At 43.1% G+C, this 14,057-nt stretch overlaps 1 protein-coding gene across 1 annotated transcript in view; it reads right to left on the bottom strand.

Annotated features, from left to right (window-relative positions):
- The window catches only part of ccdc150 (coiled-coil domain containing 150), a gene marked incomplete at both ends in the record, with an annotated part of 36,173 nt that extends 23,276 nt beyond the window's left edge, over positions 1 to 12,897 (bottom strand). Inside the window, 12 exons of the mRNA XM_080731919.1 lie at positions 1,050 to 1,142; positions 1,431 to 1,608; positions 2,752 to 2,876; positions 4,448 to 4,555; positions 5,143 to 5,214; positions 5,683 to 5,714; positions 6,276 to 6,405; positions 9,474 to 9,590; positions 9,750 to 9,818; positions 10,894 to 11,072; positions 12,102 to 12,267; positions 12,718 to 12,897. Coding sequence (XP_080588045.1) covers positions 1,050 to 1,142; positions 1,431 to 1,608; positions 2,752 to 2,876; positions 4,448 to 4,555; positions 5,143 to 5,214; positions 5,683 to 5,714; positions 6,276 to 6,405; positions 9,474 to 9,590; positions 9,750 to 9,818; positions 10,894 to 11,072; positions 12,102 to 12,267; positions 12,718 to 12,897 — 1,449 coding nt within the window. The remainder of the gene's footprint in view (positions 1 to 1,049; positions 1,143 to 1,430; positions 1,609 to 2,751; positions 2,877 to 4,447; positions 4,556 to 5,142; positions 5,215 to 5,682; positions 5,715 to 6,275; positions 6,406 to 9,473; positions 9,591 to 9,749; positions 9,819 to 10,893; positions 11,073 to 12,101; positions 12,268 to 12,717) is intronic.
- Between the last annotated feature and the right edge of the window lie 1,160 nt (positions 12,898 to 14,057).

The following is a 14,057-nucleotide window of genomic DNA, read 5'->3' as shown; positions in this document are numbered from 1 at the left end:
AAAGGCAGCAAGAAGCCATTCGGTGGCATGTCGGTACTTGCAGTAGGTGACTTTTACCAGCTCCCTCCAACGGCAAAAGGGAAACCGCTCTGTCCAAGAGGAAGGCACACCAGATCTTCTGCACAAACACTTTCAGAGGGTCACGTTAACGGAGATCGTGCGACAGAAAGTTCCCTATGCAGAACTTCTGAATAGCTTGACAGTCAGGGAAAAGAAGGATCCGCTGAGTGATGCAGGCAAAGCAGTAAGCACTCCTTGGTGAGAGAGTGACTGAGTGTCACCATTGTCCTAAGGATGTTGTGCACATCTTCTCAAACAACAAAGATCTTAATGAACACAACACCTTCTTTGTCTGAGCTCCACTCCCACATCAACTACAGGAAAGATGACATGAATCACCACATGACTCCACTGAAAATAACCTGTACAGGACTGGATAAGGATCTTCTTGACGAATTGCAAGTTGTCATGATCACCAGGAACACAGATATGGAGGATGGACTTGTGAATGGAACATTTGGCAAGATTGATACCGTAGACATGCGGGTAAAGGGGGACAGAAATACAAACTTTGGCTGGAAACAAGCTTTGTGCTAGACAAGCCTGAAGCAGGACTGAAATACCGGAAAACTACACCTGGCACCACTGGTAAGACGGAATTCAGTTCCCAGTGAAACTGGCTGCTCCACAAGGCTAAACACTAAACTGCTCCACAAAGACTATAGTCCACAAGGCGCAAGCTGGTATAAAAGGACTGTGTCATTTCTTGTTTAGGAATTAAAAGAAAAATAAGCCATTATCATAAATGTGTATGGGATAGGGGCTGGGCGCAAGCTCGATGTGGAAGCCTAGGCCTATGTCTTCGAAGTGGATCGTCGCGAGTGGACAGGTATTATTTTCGGATTCTAGGAGACTGTCTTTTAAATGCTTTTGAGTGCGTGGATCCGAGCGACACAGCATATTCAGCGATTTTTCAGAGGTATGTGAACAATGCTCTTTTTCATGGCAGTCAATGAGTTAAGCAACAGTTTTGTCACAGAGACTCTCACCTGTTGCTGTTCCATGGCTGCCATCTTTCCAATAAGCCTCCTGTTCTCCCCTTCCTGCCGCTCTAAGGCTGAGCTCAGACATCCAGCCTCCCGCTGTCAATCACATGTTACAAGAAAAGGTTAATTGAACTCATGCAGAACTTTGTGGTATTGCTACTATTTATATTACAAGCAGCTTGAAGCAGTAATATACATAGTAAGACATAATTCATTTCCCAATGAGAAAAATACAAGCACACATAAATGTCAAAGAAATAGGGTGCCAAAAAAGTGTCATGGGACAACTAAGTGTGCTCGCTAAAGCGAGCCCACAATTAACTCATAAATAGCACCACTCACTTCACACTGGGTGTGATTTTAATCTTTTAGTAGAGGTCGCACCTCGTTCTGTGAGCCGTCCAGGTCTTTCCTCAGCACGCCTTGCTCTTTCTGGGCCGCGCTCAGCTCCCCCCGCAGCCTGCTAATGGTAAGCTCCAACAGCTCCCTCTGAGTGGCGGCTGTCTGCTGGGCAACAGAGGAGCGCTGCAGCAGCTGGGCTTTGTCAGCCTTTAGTGTTTCCCTGAGGGACAGACGGTCACGACGACTAACGCAGGGTACCTTCTTAAACACCATGAGCGCATTGACTGAATGGTGAATGAATAGAACCCAGATCCATATGTTGGTTTGGCCATTCTATGGGGCTTTTAAGCCGTGACATCATTTTGTAGTCAGACCTCCAAGGAGATTTATTGTCAATATCTGTCCCTCGCTATTTCAACAGATCCGAGACAAAAATAACGACTAAAGTATAATTTTACCACTTTCCTTTCAACAACAAAGAGAAGAAAATTAGTAAATAGTAAAAATTGTAAAAAGATTAGCTTTTTTTGGGGCCAAAAGTTCTCCTCTGCCTACAAAATGATGTCAGACTTAACAGCCCCATCGGCAATTGTTTGACTTTTTTGGATGCACGACATCGGTATCTGCAATCATGCAGCTGATGTGTCTCGATTTTAAACACCTTTCAACCTGGTGTCCCTATTGTGGGCATGTCATTATAGGCAGAAACTGTATGATTTAGAAAACGTTTTAACGAAAATAGCCAATCTACAAGAACACAAGATGTTGCAGCATCGGAATATAAGATCTGGCATCGGCCAATCTCTATTCTCTAATGGCAAAGTATACAGTTCTACTTTAAATATATAAATAGATGTATTATGTTTTTATTAACCACCTTTGGCTGTTACGTTAAACAGTCATTGTTGCTCTCCAAATATTATATGATAATTTCTTTGACTAAATAATGTATATTTTGTATTAAATACCATTGGCTGTTACAGTTAAACAGTCATTGTTGCTCTCCATAATTGATATGATAATTTCTTTGATAGGAGCTAAAGCTGAATCAAGCTGCAACCTCGGGCTGATAACGACCCATAAAATAATTTGCCAAGAATTAAAGTGGGTAATTTGTGAATTATGATGAGGACGAGTCTATTATGTACAGTACTGTCTAATAATTTGAAATTAAAATGCTTCCAGTTGCATTCATCACTGGGTAATCAGTGCATGTAATGTAATCAGAGAATATGCAAATGATGTCAAAACATAATTCATTCTTTCCGCCTGTTTTTCACATTGGTTCAGAGGTCTGCGATTTGGATGGAAATGGATTCAGCCTGGTGTTAATAAAGACATTCCTGGAGGCACAGTTACTCACAGCTCCGTCTGCAGGCCAGCCTTTTCCGACAGCGCCCCCTGCAGCTCGGCTTGGACGCTTTGTCTGGCGGCCTCCAGAAGCACATCGTGTTCCTGGAGACTTCTGATCACGCGGTTCCTCTCGGCCTGGAAGACGCACACATGTGCAGGGTCACTGTTACGCCCTGGCCTAGGGGAACCTTAAGGGTTGAGACACAACAAGTGGGACACGCCTCTTTCCAGCTCCCAGGAACCACCGGTAGCAAGGGTTTGCAGCCTTTTTATTATTATTAATTAGCCAGTAACTTCAGGGTGGACGTTACATCAAAACCATTAACCCATTAAAGGAGTAATACAGACCAAAATAGGACCCCCCCTGAATGAGAATGTTTCCACAGACGTTCTTACCTGGTTTGGTTGATATGTCTCATTTCTGCCCCTGTTCTGAGATCTGTAGAATAGTCCCCACTGCTAAAACGGGCGTATCGCCTCTATTCAAAAGCGCCCATTTCGGCCGCTTCAAAAAAACATTTTTTTAATGAATCGTCCAGACATGCTTCCTAGACATACCAGACACGCTGTTGTAGCCTGTGCTGTTGTAGCCTGTGCTGAAAGCAATGCTGCCTCGAGCTCTCGCGAGATTCTCGCAAGATTCCGCTCTAGCTCTTGGAGCGAGGCAAGGAATATCTACAAGGAACAGACAACACCCGGAAGTTGGCACGCCGGGTGGCCACTTTTGGGTGGCGGAAGTGACGAAGTGCTCATAGACGCTAATGTTAATTTTGGGTGGCCAAAGTGTCATGGCGGCGTCCCATGGAGCCTGAAATGACGAAAATGACGTTGGTGTCCGTTCCTTCTTTGATCTTCCTTGGAGCGAGGCAGGAAGTGGCCGTGCTCATTGCTTTGTTTACATAGAATGCGCAGAGCGTCTCGCTAAAACACTGTGTGTGGTGACTGTAGGAAGCATGTCTGGACGATTCATAAAAGATTTTTTTTTTTTGGAAGCGGCCGAAATGTGCGCTTTTGGATAGAGGTGATACGCCCGTTTTAGCAGTGGGGACTAATCTACAGATCTCAGAACAGGGGCAGAAATGAGACATATCAACCGAACCAGGTAAGAACTTCTGTGGAAACATTCTCATTCAGAGGGGGTCTTATTTTGGTCTGTATTACTCCTTTAAGGACGGGAACCCCTTTTTGTGTTTTTACCCTTCAGGATGGGACATAGCAACATAATTGTTTTGTAATTTTTTAAGAAAAAAAAAGTTTTTTTTTTTTCTGTAAACTTGATTGATTTAGTAGGCATTTCTTTGAATCGGTCTCGGTTCTAAACCAAAGAAACTTAACATAAGAACCTGAAGAAACCTAATAATAAGAACCTGAACTGAGTAGAAATCACTAACCTGACTCATAATCAAAACACAGGAGAAACTCAGATCGACTACCCACCCCTATGAAACCCACGGCTGTTTTGTGCGTGCGTGTGCGTGCACTTGTTAGTGGGTCATAGATGACTCAGATAACAGGCACTGCATGTTATGAGCTTGTAGATTGGCTATTTTGGCACATTGTTGCCTATTTTGCCAAAATGTTCACCTATTATTATGACATGCAGTAGGGATGCTACTGGTTCATGTGGTTAATTATTGTGCTGTTTCAGCCTGTCTCATCAGGCTTGTAACCGTACATGCATTTGTGTGTGCAACGTTTCTGTATACCTTCAAACTGGCCTGGTGTTCCGTCTGTTGCTTTGCGTTCTCCACAGTCAGCGAGCACAGGGCACAGCTCAGCTCAGAACACTGCCTTTCCAACTGATTATTAAGGGCCTGTGTAAAAAAGGAAAGAAAACACATCAGGCCTTTTTTAATGCAGGAAATGCTGAGAGGAAAAACAAGACAACAGGAGTTAGATGTGACTGGAAGTGATGGGTCCCTTATGGCAAGGTTGATGATGGAAATATTAAGAACAAGCTCTGACATCACGCTCTGGCTTCACTGTGATGTCACACTAACAGAATCCCTTTTATGCCCATATTTTGAGTTCCCTGATGTCATCAGTATTAAGCCCATATCTAGACTTCATATGGGAATGGAGGCCACATCGGCCACATACCACACTAACAGAATCCATATATGGCCAAGACAGCCCATATCTGTGGTTCTACAGACAGGGATCTCCATGTATGGGTACCAGGGGCCTCCGATATACATCTCTGGCCAGTCGCCCTGCAGCGTCTTACTAGTATTATATATTTTGGTGTCAAGTGAAGAATGACCAATCCTGTCTGATTGGACATTATATTGTCCAGGGTATCTGGCCTTACAACCTGGATAACATCAGTCAAAAGGTTAACAAAACACTTTGCTGGCAAAAAGATGAATTTCCTGACTCAAGGTGAAATAAGAACAGTGACCTGCACTTTGTCTTCAGCAGCTCTCCGCTCAGCACCATCTTTCAGTAGCTTACTGTTCTCCTTCTGCTGTTTCTGAAGGGCCAAACGCACACTCTGAACACCACACACACACACACACACACACACACACACACACACACACACACACACACACACACACACACACACACACACACACACACACACACACACACACTAAATTACAGTTTGCCAATTACAGTACAAGGCTCTCTCATATTGCACTTTGTGTCCATGTATAAGTTGGTAGTCATGGAAACCCTAGCTATTATAAAGAACTTGTCGAATCTGCATGAGAGCTGTAAATTAATGTAGCAGTATTTAACCTCATTATAAGCGACAGCTTTTGTTCCACCTATATTTTTCCGTCTGTACTCAGACACTACTGGATGACCGATGAAGACTGCGCCAATAAAATACTTAATTGTGCCATTGTGCTCCTGAACTTAATTAATTGTTTGAAAGTACTTCCATTCTTTTCTTTCTGTAGTCCTTTTTGCCATCTCTTTTTCTTGACCTCACCTTCAGCTCAGAAACCAGCAATTCCTTCACATCTGTGGAAAGCAACAAAACAGAAGAAAAGAATTGCAACCCAGCATCTGAATTTACCGTATGTACACCGAGATGAAGAGAACTCCATATGCCCACCCATGCTGCCTCTCAGGCACGTCCACACATAGACATCAAAGGGGGCTTGAGCCCCTGCCCTTTTATCTGTCTGTAAAAAGTGCCCTAGTCTCCGGACCATGAATGCAGTTTTTACTATGGTGAAAGAAATGCAAATGCCCTCTTTCCATGCCATACCTGAAGGCAGCATCCAAGAGCATTTCCTTGTCCAGACTCTCCTGAACTTGAATGCAGCATCTTATGTTGAAAGAATTGCCCTCTCTGTGTAGAAATCCATCCCTTACGCCACATCTCCAGTATTGACTTGGTTATACTTTAGTTTAGCCAAGCACCGACAATAGCCGACCTCCAAGCTCACTACGCGTCGCACTGCGATGCGTTGTGAAGCTTGGAGGTCAGCTATTTCCGATGTTTTCACCAAAAGGCCCTTATAGAAATGTCAGCCCCTGCCTCTCTAACATTCTCTGCACGTCCCTGCTGCCTCTCACCTGTCTGCTCTCGGAGCCACTGGCAGTGCTCCTGCAGCCTCCCGGCTTTGTCCTGCGCTTCCTGGAGGCTCCGCCTGCTGACCTGGCCCTCCGCGCGCAGAGCCTGGCAGTCTGCTTGCACCAGCTGGGTCTGCCAATATCCACCAGCACAGAGGATCATCATGTCACAGAACACGGTATCATTGTTATCCAGTGGTGTAAAGTACATGGCTGGAGCAGCCATTAAGTACATTTACTAAGTAGGCTACTGCACTTATACAGTACAGTTTTGAGGTACCGTAATTGCCGGACTATAAGCCGCGGCTTTTTTCCCATGTTTTGAACCCTGTGGCTTATACAGCTTATACAGGCTTATATAGAGATTTTTACAGCAAACGGCCAGTTAGTTAGTTTTACAATGGTCTTTAACAAGGATTTATATATAGATTTGTACAGCTAATGGCCTCCAGGGGAGCTCTAGCGGGAAGCAGGAAGGACACCTGCGGCTTATATATGTAAACATTTGTTTTTTGTTCTAAATTTAGCTGGTGCGGCTTATATTCAGGTGCGGCTTATAGTCCAGCCATTACTGTATTTGTACTTTACTCGAGTTATTTCCAATTTCCAATACTCTTACTTCTACTCCACTACATCTCAGATCCAAATATAGAGGGTATGCGCATGCATAAAGTGAATGACAAATCGAGTGGCAAATCGAGTGGCAAAGTCAGTGGTAAAGTGAGTTTAACGTTGTTTAATGCAATCAAATAGGAGTTTTCTGTTTGGATGTATGGGCTGTCAAGGCCAGAAAGTCATTGTTTGCATGTTCCATATTAAAGGACCTACACCATGAATTTTCACTTTTTCTATTTTAAAACCTTTTTTTGGGGTCCCACTGGCACCTTCTATCCTCACAAAGTCCTATTTCTGACCATTGTGTCTTTCTCTGTTTTTGGGAAGGCAGAGTTGAAAAGCTTTCCACGGGTTCTCAGAACAGTGCTGTTCTGAGAGTTGATCCGTGTGACGTCACACGGATTCCCCCCCCCCGCCCTTCGGGTAAAAACCAGAGCTACTGTTGTAAACCCAGCCCCTCATTTGTTTCTAATTTGCTTAGCCTCCACCTCCATCTGCAGCTGGCTTACTTCTGGGGCTGCTCACTCAGTGCTCTCACTCTGCCTCCCTGTATAGTAGACAGAGTCATTTCCTTCTTTTATTCTATCAACATTTTTGATATCAACATGTCCAAGGAGAAGTCTTAACGTTCCTGGATTGCACTATATATGTGACGTTATAGACTGCGAGGACCCAAGCTTCGTCCCTTCTAACAAGGAAACAAAAGACAATTTTTAATGATCCGAGGCCTTCTGAAGCCTGGGCCTAAATTTTCAATCCAGTGACGGAGCGAGCCGCGGTGGCCGGGTGGGAGCTGGCCGCGGAGTGAGCCGCGGTGGCCGGGTGGGTGCTCGCCGCGGAGCGAGCCGCGGTGGCCGGGTGGGAGCTCGCCGCGGAGCTCGCCGCGGTGGCCGGGTGGGAGCTCGCCGCGGAGCTCGCCGCGGTGGCCGGGTGGGAGCTGGCCGCGGAGCGAGCCGCGGTGGCCGGCCGCGGTGGCCGGGTGGGAGCTCGCCGCGGAGCGAGCCGCAGTGGCCGGGTGGGAGCTCGCCGCGGTGGCCAGGTGGCCAGGCTATAGAGGGAGCTGGCCGGCAACAGAGGGCACACACACCCCCGGTCTTCCCTTCGCTAAAACACCCCGCCTCTCCCCCCACTGTCCCCAAACAGCGATCGCCGATTCTGAACGTACTTTACTATTATATGAAATGGATGCTTCTCTCTGTTTCCCAAACACTGGGTCGGGACCCAGACCCATTTGTGAGTCGCGGAGACAGTTTTATGGTTTATGGGCTGTTATATTTCATAGATTTTTATACATTATACATAAATACAATGCGGGTGGGGTTGATTGTCTAATGTAGATTAACGTTCTCTAATGTCTGGTCTAGCAACGGTCACCCTGTGTCATTTGACAGTAGGCTTATATCATACAACATAGGCCTACAGTAGGCTATAATCAGAGCTGCAACATTATCCTATTTTTGTATTGGCCCAATATTAACATTATGTGTTGTCAACGTTGGAGGAGTGGAGAGGAGGGGAGGGGGGAGGGGTGGAAAAACCCCACTAGATGCGCCCCTGAGCAAACAAAGGCCGTTTTGGTATTGCAGCTGCAGAGCCTAATTATAGCACAGCTAGTAGAAACAAAAGGAATGGTCAGAGTGTTTGTTGAGGGTTAAGACCTGTCTAAGACTCAATTTTGAGCATATATTTATTCAAAAAATAGAGTTTTAAAAGCATGGTGTAGTCCCTTTAACCACTTTTGACTTTTTGAGATTTTGACTTTTGAAAATAGCAGATCTACAAGCTCACATGCATCGCATCGCTTGTAAATCGGCTATTCTCAAAATATTTTCATACATTCGACAACTTTAAATGGGACATTCTACTTTTTCACTTTAAGTACATTTTGATACCAATACTTTTTTTTTTTTTTACTTTTACTCAAGTAAAAGTTGAATTCTGGACTGCTACTTGTAACAGAGTATTTCTACATTGCAGTATTGATACTTTTTGAAACATGTGAGTACTCTTTCCACCACTGCTGTCTGTGTATGTCACTCTGTCCGCAAATCTGTCCACCGGAGGGTGATGTGTCCCACCTAACTAGAGGTTTGTGCACCGCTCACATATAGACATTGTGCCACGTATATATGGTGATGTGACTGATATACCGGTAGCCATATATGGAGATCTGTGTGTCTGACGGTCCTTGTCCCTTTAATGGCCATAAATGGAGATCTCTATGGAGTTTCCTGTTGTCATCAGTATATGCTTATATATAGGCAATTGGCCATTTACTGATGACACCAGGGGTCTCCATATATGGGAATAAAAGGGACAAGGACTGACAAATACAGAGATCTCCATTAATGGAGATCTCTGCTAATGGAGATCTGGGTGTCTGTCTGTCATTGACCCTTTTATGGCCATATATGGAGATCTCTGTATTTGTCGGTGCTTGTCCCTTTTATTCCCATAGGCTATATGGAGATTACTGTAGGAATCATGGACAAATTAAAGTGAAAATGGGCCCTGTGCACAACATAGCAAAGGCATTCATTTATAACTTGACCCAACAGTACAGTTAGTTTTGTTTCCAGAATGTACCTGTCTCCTTTCCATCTCCACCACTCTCTGCATGTCCTCAAGCTGCTGCAGAAGCTCACTGTGAGATTTCATGGCCTCAAAGGAAATGGCCGAATCCTGGATCATCTGCTGTTCCATCTGACCAAATAAGGAAACGACTTAATAAAGACAATCAATCATTATGTTCATCGTCATCATCAGTGGAGAACTGAATAAAGATATGCAGTGGAGCAAAGGACCTGAATCATGAAGATGATGGATGGGTGGATGGATGTATGTATGGATAGATATAATCACCTCAGATAGTTTCGCACTCATCTGCTCATTAATTATTTTCAGCTCTTCAGCGGCCAAAGCTGTATCCATCTGTAACCAAATCTAAATGATCATGATTGACACAATTAATATGTTCACGACTACTTTACCATTACAATGAAAGTGAAAACCAAAATCAGCATGTATGTTATGTTTTGACTAATGTCAACATTACAGGTCCTGGCGCCACAGGTTTTATAGACTTGCAATGCCAGCTTAAATCTCACAAGCTCAGTTTTGCAAGACTTTCATTTCTTTTCTTCTTCTTTTTTTTCTTTTTGTTGTTGTTGTCTGTAAAACATCCACTGAGAATCGATCGAACCTGACAGCTGGGAGCCAGACCAATCAGCAAACTATGGGGAGGATATCGGTGATGAATTGAGAAGCTCTGTATTGTAAACAACAATAGCTGCGCTTGAAGAGGTTAGCATTGATCCTGATACATAATTAGTTTGATTCAATTAGTTTGATTAAATTGATTGAAGGCCTTTGTCGAGGGAGAAGATGTTGTCACTCTTCTGACTAGGTTTGGCTCATTTGATTTACTAACAGACTCTGCAAGATATGTCATGATGGATTGCTTCTCTGATTGGTCAAAAGTTGGTCCATTCACCTGCAAAGTTGCTTTTGTTGACGATGCCAACAACCACAGCAAATTCTTATTGCAAGACTGCAGTGAGCGGTGAGCCTCAATTTGTCCGGAATTTAAATCCATCTCTGATTGAGGATACATGAGGTCTGCTGGAGTTTTGATATTGTTGGCTTGCTGTGACAGGGGTGTTGTTCTCTAATGCAGATCATTGATGTGTCATGGATATGTGCTGTATGACTGATGTTATTTTGTTCTGTTCATCGTATGTGTTGATATGAAATCAGCAAAATGTGTGGCCCACCACGTTTAACCCTCACAGACGAGTGGCTTGTGTGTGGTGCAGCCCATGCCTGATACTGTGAGAATTAAACACTCTGCAGTACACAAATAAAGTCAAGTTTGTGATTAGGGAGTTTTAGAAAGAAAGAAACAAAGAAACAAACAAAGCTAGTATCTACAAAATGTGTTGGTAGTGCAACGTAATCCTTTGTCATATACCAGGTGAAGCGTCAGGTTAATAAGTGTACAGTGTACCTTGGTAGCTGTAGCCATCTCCAGGGCCTGGCTAAGCCTCTGCACCTCTGAGCGAGCCTCATCTCTCTCCTCACAGGCCTGGCGGGCCTGGTCCCGTAGCCTCATCACCTCCCTCCTGGAGGCCTGCTGGTCCTTCGCATTCTCCTGTTGGAGTGCTGCCAGCTGCTCCTTCAGACGAGCTGTCCAAGAAAATATGCCATTAGGGACGTAGCATGTGGAGTTACTGTAGACGCATGCTGGGACAGATTTATTAAAATAAAAAATAGAAAATAAAAACAATTCCCCAGAGAGTTAATTCCTCTCTTTTGACAACAATGTGAATGGTTTCAATCTGAGACTTTCTGAGCAAACATTCATATTATAGTCAATCATCATTAATTTTGTTAAGTGCCTTCTGGTGTAAAGCTTTTTTTACAGAACAAAATCTTAGAACCTCCTCGCCCTCATATCGTGACGGACCCCTTTTAATGAAAATATAATAATAATAAGAACTCCTTTTCAAAAAAGTTGCCTCTGCTTGACCCATTAAAATCTTCCCATTAAAATTTTAGATTTTAGTGTTGGCTAACAACAGCTAATATATCAGCTCGCGCCACACAAGCTGGTAGACCTGCTATTTATTTATTTTGATCTGAAGATTTGTGCAAAGCTTTGAATATACAAATCTTGAACTCACATCTTTGCTTCTAGATCCCTTGAACAAAATATTTTGAGATGGAGTCTGTGGCCAAATAGCTACATAGCATTTTGGGGGTCCTTGACATGAAAAGGTTTGAGCATGACTGATATAGAAACCTATGTTTTTCAGAAAACTGTTAGGATTTAGAATACTTAAAATACTTTTTCTTTTTTTTTTAGAATGGGACTCAGGACCCATTAAGACCGGGAACGACCATTATTTTTCATACTTTGGCTATTTGACCAAAAATAGCAGATAGACAAGCTCAAAGCGTGGTACAGAGTGCCGCGCTATGAGCTTGTAGATCTGCTATCTTTTAAATTGTGCAAACCTTTGAATATATTCTTTTAAAGTGAATATTTTTAACTAAAAATCTTTGCTTCAAATACATATAATTCTAGGGACATCCTTGATATTAAAAACCTGTGAGCACCACAGATAAAGAAATATGTGTTATTTCCAAAAACCATTAGGATTTAGAAGTCATTTTTAGGTATATTTTCAGGTCAAACATGCAGCCATGCATTACCTGGGTGAGAAGGATCCAGCTCTCTCTCTGTCTCCAGGCGGAAGGTGGCCAGTTTGAGGGTCTGCAAAAGGCTCTCCAGGTGACACACTCGGCTCACCAGAGAATCCCACTGTCGCCACACAGTGCCTTGGTCCCCAGGGTCTCCCTGCCCTGACCATCCATGCATCTTCAAGCAGTGGTGGAAAAATTATACTCAAATGTTTTACTCAAGTAAAAGTATCAATAGCCTACTGCAATACTCTGTTAAATAAGTAAAAGCCCGGAATTCAGAATTTATTTGAGTAAAAGTAAAAGGTCCCATTTCAAGTTTTCAAAATGTATTGAAATCTTTTGACAACAGCAGATCGAGCTAGTAGATCGTCTATTTTCAAATGGCCAAAATGTAGGGCTGTAGTGTTAACTGTATTGTTGTAATAATAATCAAAATCTACAAAGTAACTAGTTTTCAGATGATTGCAGTGGAGTAAAAGTAGGCTAATATTTGCCTCTGAGATGTAGTGGAGTAGAAGTAAAAATATTGGAAATTGGAAGTAGGCTAGGCCTACTCAAGTAAAGGACAAATACCAAAAAAGATTTACAGTAGTTACTTTCCATCACTTTTCTTCAAGGGACTTACAGGTCTTTGGAAGGAGGTCTGGCTCTCAACAGGTAATGGGAAATGTTCTCTGGAGACTCCAAGTGACCCCATGTCCCGGACAAGAGCTTCAGCCTGCTCCTCAGACACCAGGAGCCGCTGGTGTAGGGAGGATAAAGCTTCTGGGGCTGTGGTGGCCCCTACACTGACTGACTGGGACATGGTGGTGGACCCAGCACTGACTGACTGGGACATTGTGGTGCAGGTGCCTCTGTGTCAAATTGTATTTACATTTCTTTATTTCTATATTTTGTATCATTATTCTTTTTTACATCCAAGACCAAGTTAATTAAGAGCTAAAAGAAATAATAATAATGCTGTGCCAAATAACATTATGTTTTCAGTACATGTTTTGTTGTGGTGGCTGCCTGGCTGTATGATAGGCTACATGAACAACAACTGACTTTTTTTTAGGACATCAAATCACAGCATTTTGCCCATTCTTTTTCTCCCATATAGTCACAGGCAGACAACAAAACAAAACCAGAGCGCAGCATTCCTGCGAGATTCTCATGTTTTAAATAGTTTGTACTGTTGTATTTGTTAAATAGATATGTTATTCTTATAACAGTTGAATTTGTCTAAAACACTCACAGCTACCGTTTCCCCCTGCACCGTCACCGACCCGTCTCCATGGCGACGCGTCGTACAGCTACTGTTCCTTCCTGTTAGCGCCAGTTTGTGAATGAACTGAAATCAACTGCAGTTCCACCGGACATACATGATATGATTTCAAAATAAAGATTTTACCGTCTTCCAGCCCTCTCAGTCAGCTTCCAACGTGCGTTTTACTTTGAAGTTTATAGCCTGCATGAAGTCTGACTTTTCTTGCTAGCTCTAGATGCTGACATCCGTGACCCGTAGCTTCAATGCTTCTCAATCTTAAGCAAATGTGTGAGTAGTATCAATAGATCCTGTTTTGTTTTTAGTTTTTTTCTATAATGAGAAGAAAAAGTAAAGTTGCATACCGTAGCTTTATTTATTTATGTTTTACAACGACCATGTAAGGTTTGTTAATGTAGAATAAGAGAAAAGAGGATCAGCTGTTTAAGGGGAAAAACATAGAAAAATAAAACGAAATGGGTATAGATAGAAACTCGCTGAAGAAAAGGTGTCTCCATGCATATTATATTGGATGTTAAATATATTTCTTTGCAATTTTTGCTCTTTAGCAATACGGCTCGTTGGTCTAGGGGTATGATTCTCGCTTAGGGTGCGAGAGGTCCCGGGTTCAAATCCCGGACGAGCCCTGAGTTTTTTTCTTCGTCAACCCTGTTAATCATTACATCTGTATTGTACGTTTATAATTACGTCATCCAATC

This window comes from Nannobrachium achirus (genome assembly GCF_963921795.1).
Source record: "Nannobrachium achirus genome assembly, chromosome: 8".
Lineage (NCBI taxonomy): Eukaryota > Metazoa > Chordata > Actinopteri > Myctophiformes > Myctophidae > Nannobrachium > Nannobrachium achirus.
The sequence above is the reverse complement of the archived record's forward strand: the minus strand, read 5'-3'. Positions and strand labels throughout refer to the sequence as shown.